Below are 22,832 nucleotides of genomic sequence, written 5' to 3'. Positions count from 1 at the left end.
TTGCCGGTATTTTGTTGAAAGTTTTTGTGTCTGTATTAATTGGTCTGTAGTTTTCTTTTCTTGAAATGTCTTTGGTGAATTTTTAAAAAATAATAAACGTGGCAAAAAAATCCACAACAGTATTAGCCATGCATCATTAGCCACTCACTGTTACTAGTCCATAAATTTGTGTGTGTGTGTGTGTGTGTGTGTGTGTATGTGTGTGTATAGAAAGAGAGAGAGTATGTATGTGTTACCGGCTATTTAACATTTTTTGCATTTCTTAGCATTTATATTTTTTGTAAATAATGTATTAAGATTATAATTTGGTAGTCTGCATATTTGACACAAGATACTGTCTCTCAGGTTGTGATGATAAAATAATTTCAATTTCTATAGAAAAAAATAAAGAACTCCCTAGCAATCATGAATTCTACTTCTAAAAGTATAACTTGTGCAAGTCATACTCTTTGAGCCTCATCTGTAAAAACAGGGATAAAGTTACTTACCTGCAGCTTTGTCGTGAGGACCGACTGTAGGAAACCTTAGATTAGTGTAGTCAGTCATGTTATTGTCACTTCACAAATTATATATATCACAGTATCCCTTTAAATAGAAAGCCGATCTGCTGTGCGTTGCATTGGCATACCACTTTTTGAAAACCCTCTATTGCATAAAACTAAATACTTTTGCTGTAATCTGCTTTTCAGAAGTTATCTTTCAGTTCTTAAGTCCTTTCTTTTTGCCTAGATTTTGTGATTTGGTGACTATTTCAGAAACTTGGAAAGTACCATGCAAATACAGATATAGCTGTGTTATTTAAAAATAAAATACTTAGTGTTTGCTGGTGAAGGAAAATATGATGCTATGTAGGTAAAACTACGTGATGAAAATCAGGTTCACATTTCCTAAGAACATTTCTGGAGAACTCTAGACTTGAAAAGTAGAAGCCAAATGCTTCTCCCAAACGGCAGTTTATAACTCTCACTGAAGTCAAAAATAATTCTGAAGGTAGCATTTAAGCCAAGTGTTTGGAAAGCTGGAAAAGAAGAAAAGAAAAAAAAGCATGCATACATTTCCAGATTTTTCCAAAGTACTTAATGGGAGGTGACTTGTAGTTGAGATCTTGAGAAATATTTTTCCACTACTGGGATATTTATAACACCTTAATATAATTTATTTCACCTTCGACAGGATGCTAATCATGACAGAATCTAGTTAAATAATTACTGAAGTAAGAAAAAGTACCAGTAGGGACTATATAATTCCTAACACAGAGTCTTGAATGTTTCTCTAATGCTTTTTACAAATTAAATACATTATGGATTGAGATGAGACTTTTCAGACATATCTCCTACATAAAACCAAGTCTGTCCTCAATATTTAATAATAGCTTCATTAGAAATTATTTTTTTCTGCAGTAATTTCACATTTTAAAATTCCCACATGTTGACCTGACTTTAAAAATTAATTGAAAACTTTCTAATTAAACTTTAAAAATTAATTAAAATGATATTGATATGCTGACATATACTAATATTAAAAGTTACAACACACAAGTCCATTATGATGTTCAAGGGGATTCTTGTTGGCTGTCTTTGACAGAGTTAAGTATTTTACGAGATGGGAATTGTTTATTCTCTCTCAGTATTTGTCAGTTCTTAAATAGAATGGTTCTGAATTTTACCTTCTTAGTCCTCAGTCTATTTTGGACAAGGGTGCTAGCCACAAACATCACCTACAAGTGCATGCTTATCTTGACACTATCTGTGGCACCGAACAATACAGACACAGAGTGGAACATCTCTGGTAGGCTTTCTTTGAAAAACTGACAACAGGTCATCAGTGCCCAAGGTTAATAGTAACCGGGGCCAGACAAGAAAACGTGGGGATTTTTTTGTTCCATTGATTTACTATAAAACCATAGTCAAATTTTTGCAAATAAATGTGCCAAACGAAAATAAGGAATAAACTTACTTGAAGACAATTTATTTAATAATTTACATAAATATCTTCTTTGATTTGTGCAACAAATCTCCAAGGCAGGTAGTATTAGTCCATCAAAGAGGAGAGGATACTGAACATTGTTACGGGTGGGAGAATTTCCTAAGTACTGAGTACGTCCTGTGTCCCAAGTTATTTTCTTTAATTTCTCAAGTAATTCTCAAAATGGCACTAAGCAGTAACTCTTATATTTCCCATTTGCAGATGAGGAAAAATTAGGTAGCCCAAAATGAGCCAGCTGGCTAGTGGTGAAGGTTGGACTCCATGGTAGTTGAGTCCAATGCTCTCTCCTATTTATATCCCAGCTGTTTCATGGACTGTGGGTATGCAACATTGCCTCAACGCAGAAACCCCAAGCCACCGCAACCCATGATACATGGCAAAGGGGAACATTTAGGAAATCAAAGTTTATTTGTAGTCTTTCATAAACAGATCAGTGGAATTTTATGATTCATATGATGTTGTCATTTTTGTGTAGTGTTAACTGGCTTTCTTTTGTTCATGCCATACAAAGAACAAGATATATCAATCACACATGATACCATACCATTTTCTTCCAATTACACTAGCTACGAAAGCTTCTGACAAATTATTAGATTTGCACACATTATTCTTAAAAAATGTGCCTTTGATTCTATTCTTGCCCATGTCACTAGAGCAAATGGCCCATGCTTTTTCTTGCTTACTTTTTAAATATATTTTACTTATTATGCTATTACAGTTCTCCCATCTTTTCCTCCCCTTTATTCTCCTCCACCCCGCAACACCTCCCACCAGTATCACCACTTGGTTTGTGTCCATGGGTCACACATATAAGTTCTTTGGCTTCTCCATTTCCTAAACTATTCTTAACCTCCCCTTCTCTATTTTATACCTACCATTTATGCTTCTTATTCCTTGTATCTTTTCCCCCATTTCGCCCTCTCTCTCCCCACTGATAACCCTCCATTTCTGTGATTCTGTCCCTGTCCTAGTTGTTTGCTTAGTTTTTGTCTTTGTTTTAGTTTCACGTTCAGTTGTTTGATAGTTGTGAGTTTGTTGTCATTTTACTGTTCATAGTTTTGATCTCCTTTTCCTTATATAAGTCCCTTTAACATTTCATATAATAAGGGCTTGGTGATGATGAACTCCTTGAACTTGACCTGATCTGAGAAGCACTTTATCTGCCCTTCCATTCTAAATGAAAGCTTTGCTGGATAGAGTAATCTTGGATGTAGGTCCTTGCCTTTCATGATGTGGAATACTTCTTTCTAGTCCCTTCTTGCCTATAAGGTTTCTTTTGACAAATCAGCTCACAGTATTATGGGAACTCCTTTGTAGGTAAACTGTCTCCTTTTCCCTTGGTGCTTTTAAGATCCTCTCCTTAGTTTTCATCTTGGGTAATGTAATTATGATGTGCCTTGGTGTGTGCTTCCTTGGGTCCAAGTTGTTTGGGACTTGCTGGGCTTTCTGGATTTCCTGGAAGTCTATTTCCTTTGCCACATTAGGGAAGTTCCCCTTCATTATTTCTTCAAATAAGTTTTCAGTTACTCGCTCTCCCTCTTCTCTTTCTTGTATCCCTATGATTTGGATGTTGGAACATTTAAAGCTGTCCCAGAGGTTCCTAAGCTTCTCACTTTTAAAATCTTGTTTCTTCATTCCATTCTGATTGAATGTTTCTTTCTTTCATTTGGTCTAAATCATTCATTTCAGTCCAATTTTCTTTCCTGTCACTGTTGGGTCCCTGTACATTTTCCTTTATTTCATTTTTCATAGCCTTCACTTCTTCCTCTATTTTGCAACTGTACTCAACTGGTAATCAGGTGAGCATCCTGATTACCAGTGTTTTGAACTCTGTATCTGATAGGTTGGCTCTCTCTTCACCATTTAGTTCTTTTTCTGGAGCTTTGATCTGTTCTCTCATGTGAGCCATATATTTTTTATCTCAGCATGCGTGTTATGTAGTAAGGGGTGAAGTCTTAGGTATTCACCAGGATGGGGCAACCTATTTCCATGTGTGTAGTGCTGTATGTGGGGGAGAGGTCAGAGAGGGAACAATGTTGCTTGCTTAGCTCTTCGCTGGCTTTCTGTCACTTCCCCTACTTCCCACAAGCAAATGGTGCCCTTCTGGTGCTCATTCCCCTGTGGGTGGATTTGTGTACATTCTACGATTCTGTGGGTCTCTCCAACAAACTCTCCTTGAGGCTGGGAGTTTCTCCTGCCACCTCAACCCCCACAGGTTTTTACAGCCAGAAGTTTTGAGGCTTTATTTCACTGTGCTGAAACCCTGGGTTGAGTGGTCTGTCTTGCTCTACAGCTGCTCCCCTCAGTTTATCCGCATGTCTGTGGATGCCTAGCCCACCAGCCACTGCCTCACCCACCTGGTCCTCCAGCTGTCATCTTGCCCCGCATCCTCTGCTACCAGTCTAGATGAATGTTTCTTCTTAAGCAAAGGTTAACTTGGGCATGCAAAAAAGAAGAAGACGAGGAAGAAGAAGAGAAAGAGGAAGAAGAAGAAGAAGGAGAAGAAGAAGAGGAAGAGGAGAAAGAGAAAGAAGAAGGGAAAAAGAAAAGAGAAAAAAAAGAAAGAAAGAAGAAAATTCTCAGGGCCAAAGAATCCTGTGAAAATCAAACACCACTTGGAAAAAAAAGATAAACATTTATTTTTATGTTTCAAGTTCTCCTGAAGCCCACTCTATGACTCATTTTCAGTAGTCTCTTCATTTCTTGCAATCCTAGCATTAGAGCTTATTTCTCTTACAGAATTGCATAGTTTGATGAAATCCTTTTTGCCACTCTTTCAATCTTCTGCACATTTTATTAACCTTGATTAACACAGTAAAAAATAATAGGGATACTCTTAGTTTAAAAAGGGAGACATAAAGAGGAATGCAAACCATTAGTTAATGAACTTAGGTGGCATGAACAGCTTCTGGTTTCTAACATTAGTTACCAGGTGGCTTTCTTAGGCGTGCAGCACCTCAACATCTGATCACATCTTTTCACCCTCAGAGGCTGCCACTGGCCATCTGCAACGTGTTTCTCAACTCTTTTGGGCATGTGAACCTCTTAGAAATTAAATAACAATAATAATGATATTGACATTTTTTGTAAGATATGATAAATTAATGAACACCAGTCTGGATAATATTATCATTATGTTTGGCCAATGTAACATTTATTTTTGAAGTTTTAAAGATACTTTGACAGGTTTGCAACAATTTGCATGAGATGAATGCAACTTACGGATTTATTAAATAATACAATGGTAAAAACTAATATTACTATAACAATTACTTCACAGGTATCATTTTATGTGGTACCAGCAGTCCCCAACCTTTTTTGGAACCACGGCAATTCTCATGCCCACCCACCACCTTTCTACCAGGTCCTTCTTGAGACCATGCTTAGGATGCCTACCCACTTTCCCCTGTCCCAGCTTCTACTTGCACCAACCTCCCACCTGGAGTTCCCCTGAATACAAGATGCTCTTTCACACCTCAGAGACTAAACAAGCTGTTTCCTGTGCTTCTCACGCTTCCTTTTCCTATTGTCTTTGGAACTCCCACCCCACTAAGAGTTCAAAAATCACCTCTGCAAAGTCTCCTTGGGCCCACCAGGCAAGAGCTATGTGCTTCTTCCATTGTACCCCAGTGCCACTAAACTCAGTTCTCTATCCTGGAGTTATACTGTGACTAGTCTGTGTACGTTAGCCAGGAAGTTCCCTGAGGTCTCTGCATTATCCATATTCGTAAACCACCAAAGATTATGCCTGATGTAAACCACCACAAATCAAGACTGAACTTGCTGTTTGAACAGACAGTGAATTCAGTGTTACCAAATGCCTGGGGCAAAGTGCTGACAGTTCTACAGTTCTTAATTCCACTGAGATGGTATACCATGTTCATAACTTCTATTAGAAAATAGTTTTATAGCAAGTGGAAGAAAGGAAACAATTTTATTTGGTCAATTATTTCTTCTTGCACATTTATTCCTTTTCTTTCTTTCCCCCCTTTTTATTTTTTATATTTTGAATAGGCAATACATGCACTCGGTACAAAATTCAAGGATCCAAGATAGCTGGCTGTGAGACAAGCCACCTCCTCGCCTGCGTCCTCCAGCCTCCGAATCCCTTAGAGCTGGGCAGTCACTGTTACAGTTTTTAGTGTGTCCTTCCAGAGCCATTTTAGATACATATAGGCAAATAAGTATATATTTATCTATCACTATTTTATACATTGTTTTTTCAAGCTTGTAATCCTTCCACGTAAGTGCATAAAAAGCAGCCTTGGCTTACTAACAAATGCATATCTATTAAAATCTATAAATATATCATCATTTAAAAAATAAGATATCTCTTGATTGACAATTAGGTTACATATTTTCTCCCATCAGTCATGCTACAATATAAGTAATTTCACACATGCGTGAGTATAGTTATAAAACAGATTTCTAGAAATGGAACTGTAAGATTAACAGGTAGTAATGTGTTATCAAAATGTTTTTATAAAGATTACAGCCATTTTCACTCCCACTAGCAACACATGAGAATATGTCTTTTTAAAAAATATATCCTGCTGATAATGTTTTCTCTACTGAGGTTCTAAAATGGAGAGTCCTGGAAAACCTTCGAGTAAGTCTAGGCTCATCTACTGGTCTGACCCAGGAATAAGAACTTTTGGCAAAAAGTCAACACAGGTGGTTGCCCTATGGGCTCCAATTCTCCTCTGCAGGCAGGCTGGCACCGAGGGGGATCACTGCTGGTCTAACTCCAACACTGGTTTGCATCCGAGAAGGCTTTCTGAGCTCTCAGAATCACTTCCGCTTCACTCTAAAATGGAAGACATCCGTTCATTCTACAGATGCTGAGTGTCCATCACGCACCACTGGGCATTGTTCTTGTGGCTGAGGCTTGAACAATGAAAAAAATAAAGAAAAGTCCCTGCCCTTAAGATTACGTTATAATGGGAAGAGGCAGAGAGCAAACGCAATACACGGGTATGATGCATAGTATGTTAGCTTATAATAAGTGCTGTAGGAAAAACGAAGGAGGGAATAGGGAGTATGAGAAGTCACTTTTGTGAAGGGTGGTCACACAAGGCCTCACTGAGGTGACATTTAAGCACAGACCTGAAAACAGTGAACGAATGAGCCATAAGGCATCTGAGGGAAAAAGCAAAAGCAGGAGTGATTACGTTCTAGGAACAGCAAGGAGGGCTGCTGGTTAGATAGAGCTCAGTGAGCAAGGGGAAGAGGAAGAAGGGGTGAACGCGGTCAGGGAGGCAGAGCGGGTGGGCGGCAGGCAGGTGGCTGGTTTGTTGGGGTGGAAGGCCAGATTGCGTAGGTCTTCAAAGTGAAATGGAAAACCCAGCGACAAGTTCTAGAGGGTTACTCTGAATGCTCTACCGAGAACAGACTGAAGGAAGGCAGGAATGAAAGAAGAGAGAACCAGTTAGGAGACTTCCTACAAACCATGTGAGAAACGAGATGGATTAGACTGGGCTGGTAGAGATGGAGGTGTGGGACTGTTGGGATTGTGGTCATATTCTGAAAGTAGAGCCAGTGTGGTTTTGTTATATTGGATGTTGGATGTAAGAGGAAAAGAAGGCAAGAATGACTCCAAGGTCTTGCCTTAAATTAAGTTGAAGGATAGAGTTGTCATTTACTGGAATGCAAGATGAACATGTTTTAGGGTGAAGATGAGCTGTGATTTAATTCGTGGTTCCCATGGTTTCTCATGGCTGGGTTCTCAGATGGCCATAGATCCAAAGCAGATTAACGACCTGTACTAAACCTCGGTTGAAATGTCTTCTTAGGACAGAGTCTGCAAGGACTGTGTGCCCTTGGGCATTGTCCTCCTCCTGAGCTATCTTGTTCCAAATCAGACCTGCACTGACATATTGCATTAAATGTCCTTATATCTTCTTTTGCTGTGTAAAATACTTAATTGAAGGGATAAACACACACACAACTAAGAACCTTGAAAAACAACTCAGAAAGTAGGTTTCTTGTCTACTACATAACCGTCAGAATGGGACTCACTGTCCTGCAAAATCCAAAAGTGAACTCAATTCTACTTTTGTGGGTCTATGATGTCACTAGGACACCAGTCACTGGGCAATGCTAGGTTAGGCTGGTATGCTAGGGCAATCTGAAGTGTGTCTGATTGGAGAATGTAACCAATAATTCATTGGACAAATCATCCAAACAGAAGGGACGCATTTTAAAAATAATTGTCACTAAAGCTGCTGTTGAAACAATACTTAAAATGGAATGAATATTTTGTCAAACACAAAAATGAAGGAAAGCAAATCCAGTATTTCAAGGCATTAGTGAGAGAAAAAAATTAAAAAGAATGGTTGTATAAGGATCATTTTAAAAGGCTCGGAAGAGATTAGTTGAGGTGAGGGCTGAGATTTAAAAAACTGTCCCTGAATGGAAGGCGGAATCTATCTATACAAGGCAACAATGCAAGAGCGCAGTAAGTAGCTTGCTTACCCGTCCTCCACTCCGCGACAAACAATCGCCAGCGGGTAGAGTAGAAAGAAAAAAAAAAACAACAATTGCTAGAAGAGAGCAGCTAAGAGAATCCTAACTTGTTTCAAAGCAAGAAAAGTGGTGGCCAGACTAGGCGACTCAGGGCATGACTCAAACCCGACTCTGGGGCCGCCAGCTTCCGGAGGCGGAGGGGGCGGGGGGTGGGGGCGGAGAGTTGTCTAACACATTTTAGGAAAGTACCAGGCTTGTTAAGGGTGACAGGAAACCTCCCCAAGGTAATCAGCCTGGGGCTCCTCTGCCACAGAATTTGACCTCATACCATCAGCACCAGAAGGTGTTTTTCATCTCCCAGCTTCTCCCGCTTCGTTTAGAGCCGCCCCCACCCCGCGTCCCGGCACCGACCCACTTCCACAAAGTGTCAGGCGGCAGGAGTGTGATAAACGTCGAGCTACCTTCAGGCCTCCCTGCGCTCCCCGCCACACGCCCACCCGCTCCGCCTCCGCGGCGAGCGGCTCTTTCCCCACCCTGCTGGTGCCGACCGCCCGCCGTCCGGACACGCGCGGCACAAATAGTGCCCGTAGCTGCATTAGACAAACACCTGTCCGGCTTGGGCTCCGCGAGATTTGGGGCGAAACCATAGACAACAGTGGACGCATTCTCGCGAGGCTTACAAAATTTCCCACGGCCCGTGTTGTGTCTGAGTCGAGTAGTGGAAGGCGGTGGGAAGGAGGTGTAGCGTGAGACTAGGCTGCCCGCATTGGGCACATGCGCAGTGCCGCGCCAATCCTGCTGCGCGTTCAGCAGGTTTCGGGCATCGTATTCCAGTTCTCCGGGTTTTGGGGCTCCCTGCGGGAGGCAGTGCTGATTCTGGGAATCTCTAGGAATTGAAAGGGCACGGGCTGCGCGGGGGGGGGGGGGGGGACGGGCAGAAAGGGGTGTTGCAGGTAGGGGTGGAGAAAAGGGTGTTGCAGGTGGGGGGCGGGGCTCAGGCCCTGCTCCTTTACTGTTAAATGCCTAGTAGGTCCAATTTTGTTCTGGAGTTGGGGCAGGCTTTCAAGCTTAGGTTACCTTAAGTACTTTTCGGCGTCGTCCAGTGTGCCGGGCCCACGGGAAAGCCTAGGCAGAGTCTGTCCCAAATACACAGGGGTTCGCACTCGGCTGGGGGCTGAGAGCGGTCCTAGGGAGGCTCTCGCAGCAGGCAACTTTCTGTCCCAGCGGGACCTTTGGTTGGAGCACGAGACTGGAGAGTGGGTGCTCCCAAATCCAAAGCATTTTTCACCACCGAGCAAAATATACGGCGCTCTGGCGGGTGCCTGCGAGATGGACGTTAGGGATGCCTTTGCCAGAGGGCTTGGCCTGACCTCATTTCACGCCCAAGGAGCAGAAAGCTAAGGCGACAGAGCTCAGCTGTAAAAGTTTTCCATTTACAGAATTCTAGAGGGTCGAACCACGTTGGACACTAAGTTCTTCTCCCCTCTAGCACCGGGGGGTGCAAGAACGAAGATAGTTCCTGGCTTGTCACTCGCTCGAACTCCAGGCATCTGTAGCTCCAGCACCCAAAGCTGATATTTGCATAAAGGAGGCGTCCAATGAACATTTGAATGAATGAAAAGGGCTGGGAACCGGAGTGAGCGGGAAGCCACTTGGAAAACACCCATTTGAGGAGGTGTTTCATCTAGGCCTGTGAGACGCCGCAGATTTTCCCAGGACCTTCCCCTCAGCCCCGCCTCCTGACCCCTCCATTCCCCGTCCCCATTGTAATCCCCTCCGGTTTTCCTCAGTCTCCACGTACGTCCCTTAGGGTGCGACTCAAAACCCGGACAACCGGAGCACTCCCCATGGACCTCACGGAGGGCTCGCCCGCAGAGGAGCCGCGTGCGCATGCTCCATCGCTTGGGTAGGTTTCCAGGGAAGGCAGCGGACAGGATCCCCTACTTCGCGGGCGGCGCAAGGCGTCTGGCTGTTCGCGTCGGCTGCGAAGGGGAAAGGAGCACGGGGGCTGGTTGGAATCAGGAGCGAGGAAAAAGGGAAGGGGCGGGGGAGAGGGACCAGGGAAGGCGTCGGGGGAATCTCGCGAGGGTTGGAGTTTTGGCGAGAGTTTGTGGAAGATGGCGCCTGTTGTGACAGGGTAAGTCTGGGGGAATTGGAGCGCTGGGAACAGGGAAAGTTGCGGGCGTCTCGCAGCCCGTGGCTGTCGGCACGTTCGGAGACCGCGGCGCGCTTGGCGTCTGGGAGCCGCGGGGGCGGTGACGCGTGCGCCGAGCGCGGCGGCGTGTGGCGGGGCGCTGCTCGCTCTGCGCCGAGGTGGCTGGGGCTCCGGTGCGTGAGGGCGGGCGGCGGCGGCGGCGGCGGCGAGGCGGGCGGGTGCAGGCGTGAGTGTGGCAGGGCGCACGGGGCCCGCGGGTACGGTGCCTGCCGCGCGCCCCCCGCCCCTCGGCCCTGCCTCCCAACCCCGCGTAGCTTTGTTCCTCCGGTCGTCGTCGGCTTCTCTCCCGGCCGGTGCCCCCGGCCCCGGGCGCTTTGTCTTCCCCTGTTGCCCCCCGCTACTCTCTACCCCCGGCCCTTTGTTTCACCGCCTTGGGCGCTTTGTCCGACCCATCGCGCCCCGCGTCCCTTCTCTGTCACCTCCGTTCATCTGTTCTTCCTCCCGTGCCCCTTTGTTGTTTCTCTCTGTGTTTGGTACCCCAGTGACCTGCCACAGCCCAGACACCAGATTTGGTTTTCTTTTAATTTTTCTTTCATTATTTTTCTCATGGGTTACCCTCTCACCTTTCTGTTTGGTCCTTGATCACCCCCAGAGGCTTTGTCTGCTCCACTCAGTGAGTGGTTTTTTCGCTTGGCACCCCCCCCTCGCCCCGCCATTCCCCTCCCATCATCAGTTGATTTATCCACTACCCACTGTGTTTGTCAACTGAACTGTCTCAGCCCAGGGGACTCCATCTGGTGCTTGTACGTGCAGTAGACCCCGGGGTTAGTTGTTTTTGTGGGTCTGAAGATACATGGGGGTACTTACTTTCCTTCTCTGCGCTCTTCTCCGCACCCCTTTCGGGATTGTGTGCAGCACCCCCCCCCCCCCCACACACACACACACAGTTTTTCTCAGGATTACAGTATTTCCAGTTTTCTTCGCCGTCTCTCTTTGGGCCTGTAGCTGTTTTGCTTGGAAACAGTAACCCTGGAAAAAGATCGGGTCTTTGGTTCCCCCCCCCCCCCCCCCCAGGTCTTTGGTTTCTGACGTCCTAGGCCAAGGGCAGCTGTCCTTCGCTTTGCTTTTGGCTTACCTGAGGGTATTGCAGGACGGTTGAAAGAGACGCAAGGTACTTATTTCTCCGTTGGTGTGTGAGAATAATTTCAGATATCGACGTTGGTTATTCATTTGGTATGTGAGTAGCAGTTAAGTCCATTTTGATGTTAAAAACTTGTGAATATTGGGGTGGAGAATGTCAGCGTTTTCTGGACTATAGGCATGGAGTGCATTTATTTTACGAGTAACTCCCGTTTCATAAGGAAAAAGGAAGGCATCTTTCTTTATAAATTGCTTTACTTTTTCTTAATCATTAGGTAGTTTACAATGAAGTATTTTTGCTCTGTAGATTAGTGACAGCCCCTCCGCTCCATCTTTGGAGTTGAAATGAAGAAAGCACTTAAAGACTGCAGGTTCTGGTTGGTGAATAGTGTTTCTAGAACCTTTGTGGAATGCGTTAATGAAATGCATTGGAAGACATTTAAGTAATAGTTTTAAGGTGCTAGCACTTCTAATGTTAAAGGATGTTTAAATGTTCGGAGTGCTTATTGTTATGGTAGTATTAAAAGCTTGGAGTTGTGTATGGAGTGTGGGCGGAGGGTGGTGTGGTGTATTTAAAGGACCTGAGTATTCTGATGCTGGGAATAAGAGGTATTAATTAGATTTACCAGGATTTCCGCCTTACTAGTTGCTCTGCACTACTTTTAGAAGACATGTTACCATAAAATCATCTTGACTGTCCTTTCATTTATAAACAAGTTCCACGCAAAGTGCTACTAGTAGAGGATATACAGGGTTTAGTGTGAGGAATGTTGGTGTAATGGAAAGCATTTTATTGGAAGGAGGTGATTAGAATTAGTTGTGTGAATTTCAGTCATGTTTTATAAGTAATACGTGAGGCTTTTGTGAAAATTTGCATCCTGGGTTCCATGACTGGGTTTTTACCTATACTAATTTGTTTCCCTTACATGTTTTTAGTGTATAATCATTCTTTTAAAGGTAAAATCTTGAGCACACTGTTGTTTTGTACAATAAGCAAATGTTAAGGATTGTAATAATAGAAGGACTTGTGCATATAAGAAGGACGCCAATATTATAAAAGCAACTTTTACAAAATAAGTCGTGTTTTTTGTTTTTAGAATGTGTGTAAGACCTGTATGTCATGACCTAACAACACAGTGCTTTTACTAGATTATATCAAACAATCGCATATTTAGAAACATACAGCATGAACTGTGGTTGGGAGACTTACTTTCTGATTTTGGTGATTAAATCTTTAAATTTACTGGTTATGCATATTGCAGATGTGTCTATAGAGAGTATATTTGCAGGAAAAAATATAAGGTTCACTTGCGGTATTTTCAGATCTATTCTAATATATGCTCCTATCTGTTAAATTTTAAACAGTTAGTTTTGTTAAAAAGTTACCTCTTGTCCTATACTAACAGATTTCTATCAGTGTCTTTTATGTGGCTAAGAAAAAAATGGTTTGGGAGAAAAGCCACTCTTGCCAGCTGTAATTCATTAAGTCATTTTTGGCACTTTAGATAGATAAGGTATTAGGAGGGAAAAATGGTGTGTTTGAAAGTTCTTGCAAATTGTCTTAATTCTAGTATTTGATCATTTTTAAAGATAAAACTTAAAACCATGGGACCTGGCTTAATACATTATTTTGCATTTTGCTTTCTCCTAGTACTGAATTTCATTTTATTTCAACTAGGGGCAGTATTTTCTCATGGATTGACTAAAAGTTGTTATTTTTGGCATCTGGCTTTGTGATTATTTCCAAGTTACTCTACTTCCCCTGGGCCAATTTCCCAACTGTGTAGTAAAATGGGAATTGAAACAACTTGCCACATCTGCACAGGATTGCTGTGCATTAGGATTTGCAGAGAGCATCCTTTGGTGAAAAGTGTGGTTAAAGTCTAGGAATTGTTACTGAATTAAGCTGATGTGAAATAGGTCGTATTTTATAGGAAGTCAAATAGGAGGTTATGAACTAAATTCTTGGCAAGTCACAGTGGTGATAGTAGGATAACCCCCCAATATGTATTATAGTTTGGGTAATAAAACAGATAGTTTCCCCTCTATAAGCTTAGGGATGGGGGGGAGTAAAATAAATTACAGGGTAGGGTGTGTGTGTGTTTGTTGTATAAGAGACCGAAGGTCTGTCAAACTCAAATGTAATAACATTGTAAAATTATGGGATGTTTTTCTTCTAGTGACTTGTTTTCTGCATGTGGTAATATTTAAAAAAATAGTAGCACAAAATGCTTTCATTAGACTCTAGGCTAAGTCTGTTATTAATAGTAATGATTAACTTTAAATATTCCTTGTATTTTGGATGCTTTGCCTTGTTTCCAAGAATATTTTCTAACAAGGCTTACCACTTGGCCTAGGAAAGTATTTTGCATATGGGAGCGTACACACACACACACACACACACAGGACAAACCCTGTTGCATTTCCATTCCTGGTAGATGATATCACGTCCTGTGTAGTAGTTCTCCAAGTCAGGTTTCTGGGTTCCTCTCACACACTAACCCTTTACATTTAATCACTGAGAACAGATGTTTTTTTTTCTTCTGAAAAATTGCTTGAATCTGTCTCCTTCATCCTCACTGCCGCAGTTCATACTCTCATAATTTCTCACCTGGATTACTATAGACATTGCCAGTTTCTGCTTCTAGACTCACCCCCTTTATCCACCTTCTACAGTCTTTCTAAAGAGCAAATCTGATCACTTCACTCCTACATTACAAATCCTCTCAATGGCTCCCCCTAGCAGCCTTCATTAAGAGAGGCAGCAAAGTGGATAGTTTATGAGCTCGCATTTAGAATTTAATCTGGACTGGGTTCCAGTTCTGTCTGACACTTAAAACCTCTGTAACATTGGCTGACGATCTAACCTCTCCTTGCCTCTTACATCAATTGCAAAATAATTCTTAGCTCAATGGGTTGTTGTGAGGATTAAATTTTTGAGCACATAGCAAGTGCTCAAAAAAATGTTAGATAGCATGGCATATAGGGTTTTCTATTTCATTTACCTTTCTCTAGATGAACTGTTTGCCATTCTCTCCCTTCATATTTAGTGCTCCAGCCTTATTTAAGAAGTTGAAGTTCCCTGCATGGAATTAGCAGTTTAATGCCGCCCTGTGTGCGAGAAGTGCTGGTGTTAGTTGGTTATTATGCAAGACTTGGTTCTGAGGTGGTTCCAACCCAATCCACCAGGCTGCGTTCAGTATTTCTCTCATCTGCGTGTTCTTAAAGGACCCAGTATAATTCTCTTAGAAGTGTCATACTAAATTATAATTTTCACGGGCAAAGGCTGTTAGTTACTTAGTGGCAGTTAACATTTTCTTCTAATCATTCGTGTATTCTTAGACTCAAAAGAATGTTTAGTGTATAGTAAAGATTCAGCAAAGGGTTTTAAGACAGGGCACTCAGAAGAATACTTTGAAACCTCGATGCAAAATGATTCATGTTGGCAGAATTTGATATGTGCAGGGAATGTACTGAGACTATAGGGAGTTTAATTGTTAAAATACCCAAAGGAATGGATATTTTCAGCTACAGGTAGTCTCATAAAACTCTCAGGCAAAAGTTCCTTTTGGATTATTAGAAAACACTATATTGCTTGTACAAAATGGGCAAACTTAAATTTCACATTTTTAAAAAAATGGTTGACTATCAAGTCTTTCTCAGAAGTTTTTATTTTGCAGTGTTTCAAGTACTTCTTAGAGTGTAAGTTTAAGATATTATAGATAGCTTTTTGGGGGATCCATGCCATTGAACCAAATAATAAGTTGATAATCCTAAGAAAGACTCGGGGCTTGTGGACAGGTTATTTACAGGTAATTTCTCCAAGCTTCAAGTTCTACCTCTATAAGATATGGAATGACAATGTTGTTGTGTTTATCTGCCAGGCACATGTGACTATCAAGTGAGGTAAATTGTTGATTAATATGTGAAATTATAACTGTCAAGTAAAACTGGGTATAAGTTATTTGTAAGTAGTAAAATTCTCTCTATATTTTAGTTACAACAATTGGTTTCTCCTAGTAACCTTTCACAGGCAGGGTTTAAGATGGACTTTTTATATGCAACCTGTGGTTTGTGGGCCATGTTTTAGGAAGGCAGCAGTGTATTTAGTGCAGAGGACCGCAGCCCTTCAAATATGTGCCTTGGCGTTTTGAGCAGACATATTTGGTAAATTACTGCTTGACCACAGATGTTGTCATTGAGTCACCCCCAACTTTTTGGGGTCTGCTCCTTACTGCTTACTTCTCTGCTTGGACAGCAGTAATACTGTAGGAATGTTGAATGCCCATCTCTCAGATGGGCACCAGAGGCCTGACACACCCTTACGGTGTCACATAGGCCTCGTCAGGCCTGCTTCTGCTCCAGGGAACAAAATGATATCCTAATGAGGGGAAAAGGGTAATGTATTTCCTGAACATGCTGCTGGGGAGGAGCAAGCATCAAAGGTACTGTATGGTTTGGTTTGTATAATTGGTACTATAATAGTTACCTATCTATATAAATATTTGTGTAGGTTTGTTATGTTGGGACGGTGCACAGTGATAAGCATGACAGCTTTTCAGTCAGATTGGTAATGTTCATGGCAGTCTTGGGAATATTTACACTGTTTTAAGTGTACACAAAAAGAGGAATTAGAAACCACTGCTTCGTAGGTATCCTAGGTGGCAAAGCCTTGCAGTGAAGATGCTGCACCTGTTGGATGTGATATGAAATACAGGGTCCTGCAGAAGTATCAGCATTGAGTGTGGTTGGTAGGGCAGGTGAATGTCTTGCACGGGATGGTCAGCAATTTGAACATTTCACCTAAAATGTCATATTGTGTGCTTGAGTGTGATATTGTTCTGTTACAGAATACATGCTTATCATTTTGTAAAAAAGGTTTGGCGTAGATAACCAGCTCATAAAAAGGAGACGTTACTTGTGCCAGACCTTGTATACTAGAAAACCAAGATGACCCACTTAATTGCTCTCCCATGCTTCTTTTTAAATACTCAATAGTTTTAATTTGGCTTTAGAGCTAATTTTTTGTGCATTGTGCATCAATGAGCTTATAAAACTATAAATAAGAAATCTCATGAAAATTTTATATAACCAGGGAAATGGTTATTACTTTATAAAATCCTGTTTTTTTTATTAGTGTGGTAAGGATTGTGTTAAATAACTGCAATGTTGGTTGCCTTATAAAGTACAGAACCAATGTTATGGATTTTTAAGTATATTTTATTGATTATGCTATTACAGTTGTCCCAATTTTTGTCTCCCCTTTATCTTCCTCCTCCTCCTTACATTGCTCCCCCTTAGCATCCTTCCCCCACCCTTGGTTCATGTTCATGTTCATGTTCATGTTCATGTTCATGGGTCACACATAAGTTCTTTGGCTTCTGCATTTGCTATGCTATTCTTAACCTCCCTCTATTTTGTGCCTACCTATTATGCTTCTTATTCCCTGTACCTTTTCCCTCCACTCTCCCCCTCCTCCTTGATAATCCTTCATGTGATCTCCATTTCTGTGATTCTGTTCTAGTTGTTTGCTTAGTTTTTGTTTAGGTTCAGTTGTTGGTTATAAGTTTGTTGTAATTTTACTGTTCATAGTTTTTTGATCTTCTATTTCTTAGATAAGTCCCTTCATTAGTTCATATAATAATGGCCTGGTGATGAACTTCTTTAACTTGACCTTATCTGGGAAGCACTTTATCTGCCCTTCCATTCTAAATGCTAACTTTGCTGGATAGAGTAATCTTGGATGTAGGTCCTTGCCTTTCATGACTTTGAATACTTCTTTCCAGCCTCTTCTTGCCTGAAAGGTTTCTTTTGAGAAATTAGCTGAAAGTATTATGGGAACTCCTTTGTAGGTAACTCTCTCCTTTCCTCTTGCTGCTTTTAAGATTCTCTCCTTTAATCATGGGTATCTTAATTATGATGTATCTTGGTGTGTTCCTCCTTGGGTCCAACTTCTTTGGGAATCACTGGGCTTTTTGGATTTTTTTGGAAGTCAGTTTACTTTGCCAGATTGGGGGAGTTTTCTTTCATTATTTGTTCAAGTAAGTTTTCAGTATCTTGCTCTTCCTCTTCTCCTTTCAGCACCCCTATGATTCAGATGTTGGAGAGCTTAAAGTTGTCCCAGAGATTCCTAAGCCTCTCTTCATTTTTTTGCACTCTTGTTTCTTCATTCTGTTCTGGTTGGATGCTTGTTTCTTCCTTTTGTTCCAAATCATTGAGTACTGGTTTCTTTCCCTTCATTGGCACATTGTTATCTCCCAAGTCCATAGTTTACATTAAGGTTCACTGTTGGTGTACATTCTTTAGGTTTGGACAAGTGTGTAATGTAGCTACAGCTACATCTGCAATGCAGAGTAGTGTCTTGCCCTAAACACCCTCTGTACTCTGCCTGTTCATCTCCCCCTCCTCCCTAATTCCTGGCAACCACTGAACTTTGTATTGTCTCCATAGTTGCCACCCTACTTTTTAAAGTCATTTAACTTTTGGTTTGAGAACATTTTTCACACAAAAAATTATATAGTTCTATACTAACCTCCCAATCCATATAGCAAATGGAGCGAGCAGAAACATGGAGGTTCCCAGACAGGAAGGAAGGGTTACAGGAAATGAAAAGTATAGCCGTGTCTTAGCAGTTCTCCTTTATAATTGTTTTTGGTAACATTATATTAAAGAAATAGTTGTTGAGTGCTTGCTAGATATAAGACACTTGTATGTACTGTTGTTATGAAGATGGCTAAGAAATGGTCTGATGAATCTCATGATTTAGTGGAAAGTACACAGATAATTATAATAGAGGTTATAAGTACTGTACCACATGTATAATGTTGGTGAGAACACAGAGGTGTGAATGATTATCTCTTAATTGGAGGGAAGTTCTTAGAAAACATGAGAGTTGATAAGGAGAGGTAGGAAATAAAACTGTAAAAGTGGTTGGGGCCTCTTATAGAAGACCTTGAGTACTAAGCTAAAGATTTGATTATCAATCATTGATTTGGGGTGGGAGCAGGGAACTTACCAAATAATTTTGAAGAGTTGAGTCTGATGTAAACAGTATAGTAAAATAAAATTGGAATTGATGGATACCATGGGACAGGGATGTCAAACTCGTTTTCACTGGGGGCCACATCAGCCTTGCAGTTGCCTTCAAAGGGCCAAATGTAACTTTAGGACTGTATTAACGTAACTATTCCTTAGCAGTTAAGTGAGAGCCTGGTGCTGGCTCCGGGTAGAAACAAGGTCCTGGGCCGGATAAAGCAAGGTAGAGGGCCAGATTTGGCCCAGGGACCTTGTGTTTGTCCTTTGCCATAGGAGAAACTGGATCAAGGTCTGGTTTTGGTAGTTCCGGGAATGGAAAAACAAAGCAGCTAATTGTGAGGCATAGCAGTGTAGGGAGCTTCGGAATCAGTACACCATCTCTAAAATAGACATGAGGCTCTGAGCACCTTACGTACTCTAAGTCTTGCCATTGTCTAAACAATTGTAGAAAATACTTCATGGCAGTGATGTGAGGATTAATGACGTAATTAATGATGTGAGGGAATGTAAAGTGGCTAGCTCAGTTCTGGAAGTTGCAGGTCCTTCACCTTCCCATTTCTGGAGTAGAATGTAAAGGATAATTTGGGTTGAGGAAAACAGCTGAACAATTGAAAACTTAGTGATGAAGTAATTAGAAATGGGAAAGTCTGCGTGAAGTCAACAGGTGTAATGTAAGAGAACTACCTAACAGTGTTTTGTTTCTTTTAGCTTTTAAATAAATGCTGAATACTTAGCATACTTCTGTAACATTTAACATATTTCTGCAATTTATAAATCTATCCGTATTATCTATCTGTCTGTCTAATTTCTCAGTGAGCTCCATAAAGACAGGATCAATATTTTACTTGTCTTGCATAATTATGGAGCAACTGCTAGAGGCCAGAATGTTACCTGCTGTATGAATATGACTTGTATGGATTTAATAATGTACACCACTTGCCACTAGGTGGCATTTAGTTGAAGTGATAAGGCTTACATTCAGCAAAGATCGGTTTTTCTGCATAGAACTCCCAGAGAAACTGATCCCTGGATTTTATTCAGTTTTCTGCCATTTCTGCACACTATACTTTTTGAAGTGAAACATGAAACATACAGCAAAAAGAACTCAAAAGTATTAAAACATAGAAAAGCAGAACGGCATTAGAATATGTCCTGTAGAAAGTACCTCAAGGGAGGCTCAGTGATATTCACAAGTTGGTAAATTTTCTATCTCTAAATGTATTTAAATGTATTTATTTATCTCTAAATGTATGAAGCTTGATGGGTAAATTTTAAGCCATGGTTTTTCTTAAGACTGTGGATTGCTTTAATGGAGGAGACTGGGAATTTGTGTCTCATTGAATTTAATGAAAGATGATGAAGTGTCCTTTGTAGAGCTGCTGGGCTATGACTCTGTGTTCTTTTATTTATATTTGGTATATTGTACCCTGCCCGTTGTGGAGTAGCATAGCATAAAATGTAACTACATTCTTTGTGACAAATGTAGGTGTTTTCAGTCCTCTGATTCAGTAAACTTCAGAGCTGGAAAAGACTTTTCTAATCATATGTTCTAAAGTAGCCACTCACTTATAAATAGCCCAGACAGATTAAATAATTTAAACTTAGCTGATGGCTGAGACACTTTAAACAACTGAGCTGGTACTAGTTCCTGGTTTAATTTTGGGGGAGAGACTTATACTGGTCTTTTTAGTCTTTCCTACTTATACCACTCAGCTGCCTTTTAATGATATATTTACTTTGCTTTGTTTTTAAATTGTTTTTAAAAAGCCTTTGCGCCCACCTGTTTGTGGGGTCCTAAAGGAAGACTACAAATCTCTTAGCCCCAAGCCTGGCTGCTGGGGTGCTGCTGCCAGTATTGCTTGTTAACCGGCCAGTTCTGAGCCTGCCTGTTCTTTCCTCTGCTGTTTCCCTGTTCTTGATGCTGCTTGTGTTCTTTGCCTTGTACTTCTGACTGACCAAGGTGGCCTGTTCGAGAACACACTTGTTCTCACTGCATCCCTTCTCACCCACTCTGCTTTAGTTAACCCTGCTCAAGAACTGCCTGGGTTCAGTTATCCCTGGCTTCCTCTGATCTCTCTGTCGCCTCCCTATGCAAGAGTTTTACCACCTGCACTAAATTCCAGCTGTCTGAGTTTCTAAAGCATTGGAAATGGAACTACAGAAGGGACTGAGAAAAAAGAAGACTGTCACACAGGGAAGGAGGCCACAACTTGAAATTTTGTACTGAAAGATGGGCTCGTTTATGAACCTGATGATTTTCATACTGTCATTTTTTTTAGTGTATATGTCAGTATTTCAAGACAGTATTACTTTCTTGACTGTGGAATTCATTAAATCTGTCGTATCTGTCATCTGTGCTTATCCAAATGTCAAGGAAGTGAATTAAACCATTTCAGCATTCGAAGATAATAGTGATAGTTCTGGTAATTTACTTACAGCTTACAATGAGTATCATTATTTTATTAAATGGATAGTACTACTGAATTAGTGGGAGTTGCTGCTTCACTATTGTAATTTTTTTTAAGCTTTAGCTTTCAAAGTTTATTTCATAGTTATTGGTAATCCAGCCATTCTTCATCCTGGCCTCCTCCATGATATGCTGTGTGTTGTGTACATTTTCCGTACACGATTTAGTAGCATGTCGTTCACTTAATCTAATTTTTTAGCTGGAGGTTGTAAGTTGGTAATTAAATATCTTTTAAATTAGAATTTAAACTCATGCAGTTGCTTAGGTGGGCAGTTGATTTGTTTTCTCATTTCATTTTTAGCTTATTTCTCTATTTTAGGGAAGTGACTATTTTGTGAAAGTTTTCTTAATGGTTAATTAATTTCACCTGGTTATTTTTCTGATCGGAAAAATATGTTACAGAAACTCACAAGTTATTTAAGTATATCTTGTACAGTGAGCCACGGTAGTCTCCCACCAGAAAATTCACCACTGTTAACGATGGAAATATGTTTTTCAATTTTTTAATGGAAATACTAACATTTCTTATATATTAGAAATATGAAAAATAATTTAGCAGACATAGTATTAAGGGGATTAGGGAACTGACATTTGGTTGAGTGTCTACTAAATCCTCAATTATACAGTGAGGGAGAGGATACCCCATTTTATAGATACGAAGTCTAGAATTTAATGCAAGTTCATACAGCTTTGCTTCTGCCTTTGCCGTTTGCACTGCCCTATCCCTACTGATACAGCAAGCTTCCAAGCTCTCTAGGCGGCAAGACAGTCCCAGATAGAAGTCTAATACAACTCCTTTTTAAGGAAAAGGAGATTATATTCTTCTCTGTTGGATTACTTTAAACATAAATCTGTGTTCTGGAAATGCTTTCAAAATTAGACTTGACTAATCTTTGAATTTAAAAGTTTCTCTGAAATAGAATGATTCATCCTAAAGAAACTTTACTGTTTAATTTTAAAAATTTGTGAGGCATTCCTGCAGTGTTGTTCTATCAGTTAATCCTTTTTCGAGTGTATTTTCAGTTTTTTTCTGTTATCTTCTTTTTTTGCCTGATAACCAGTTCTATGGTCTGGTCTGTAAGAATTGCTTAATGTCAGTTTCCATTCTTAGGCTCTGTCTGATTCAAGCCACTGCCATATCTTCTTCTTATCACTTGTCTCTTATTTATATTCCCATTTATGTCACATGTTAAAATCTGGGTGTTTTTTTTTTTTTTTTGATCTTCAAACCTCAAGTCAGTCATCAGCCCATTTCATTTTTCTGCATCCTTTGTTTTTGTTGACTGTGGTGTCTTTATTCTCGTTGACCATACTTTTATTCTTGATTAGCAAGACACTATCTTTGTCGCCTGAACATTCTGTCTTTGCTCCCTACTCCCCTCTTCCAGTCTTAAATATTGTGGTTTGCGAGCTTTGTCTTTCTCATATACGTTTTTTACTTCGTATTTGTATCATCAGCTCAGCTGTTCAGATCTGTATTTCTAAAGCTCTTACTGGTGGTTTTGTAGGTCCACAAAACTTGATTTTTCCCAAGCAACTTGTTTTTCTCACCACCTAGACCTGTTACATCATCTTTTAAAGTAG

General features: G+C 40.9%; 1 protein-coding gene across 6 annotated transcripts in view; it reads left to right on the top strand.

The window, feature by feature from the left end:
* RBPJ (recombination signal binding protein for immunoglobulin kappa J region) overlaps window positions 1-22,832 on the top strand; it is a 217,500-nt gene that overhangs the window by 96,109 nt on the left and 98,559 nt on the right. For 3 of the 6 annotated variants that reach the window (XM_037044776.1, XM_037044778.1, XM_037044766.1), the window contains exon 1: window positions 10,366-10,588. The exons of 2 other annotated variants lie outside the window; for them this stretch is intronic. In XM_037044776.1, the coding sequence (XP_036900671.1) occupies window positions 10,569-10,588 (20 nt within the window). In that variant the 5' untranslated portion in view covers window positions 10,366-10,568. One more of the 6 variants, XM_037044779.1, reaches the window with a different exon arrangement.

The sequence above is a fragment of the Sturnira hondurensis genome, unplaced genomic scaffold (assembly GCF_014824575.4).
Source record: "Sturnira hondurensis isolate 20B ecotype Veracruz unplaced genomic scaffold, ASM1482457v3 Scaffold0000780, whole genome shotgun sequence".
NCBI lineage: Eukaryota > Metazoa > Chordata > Mammalia > Chiroptera > Phyllostomidae > Sturnira > Sturnira hondurensis.
This window is presented reverse-complemented; position numbering and strand designations above follow the sequence as displayed.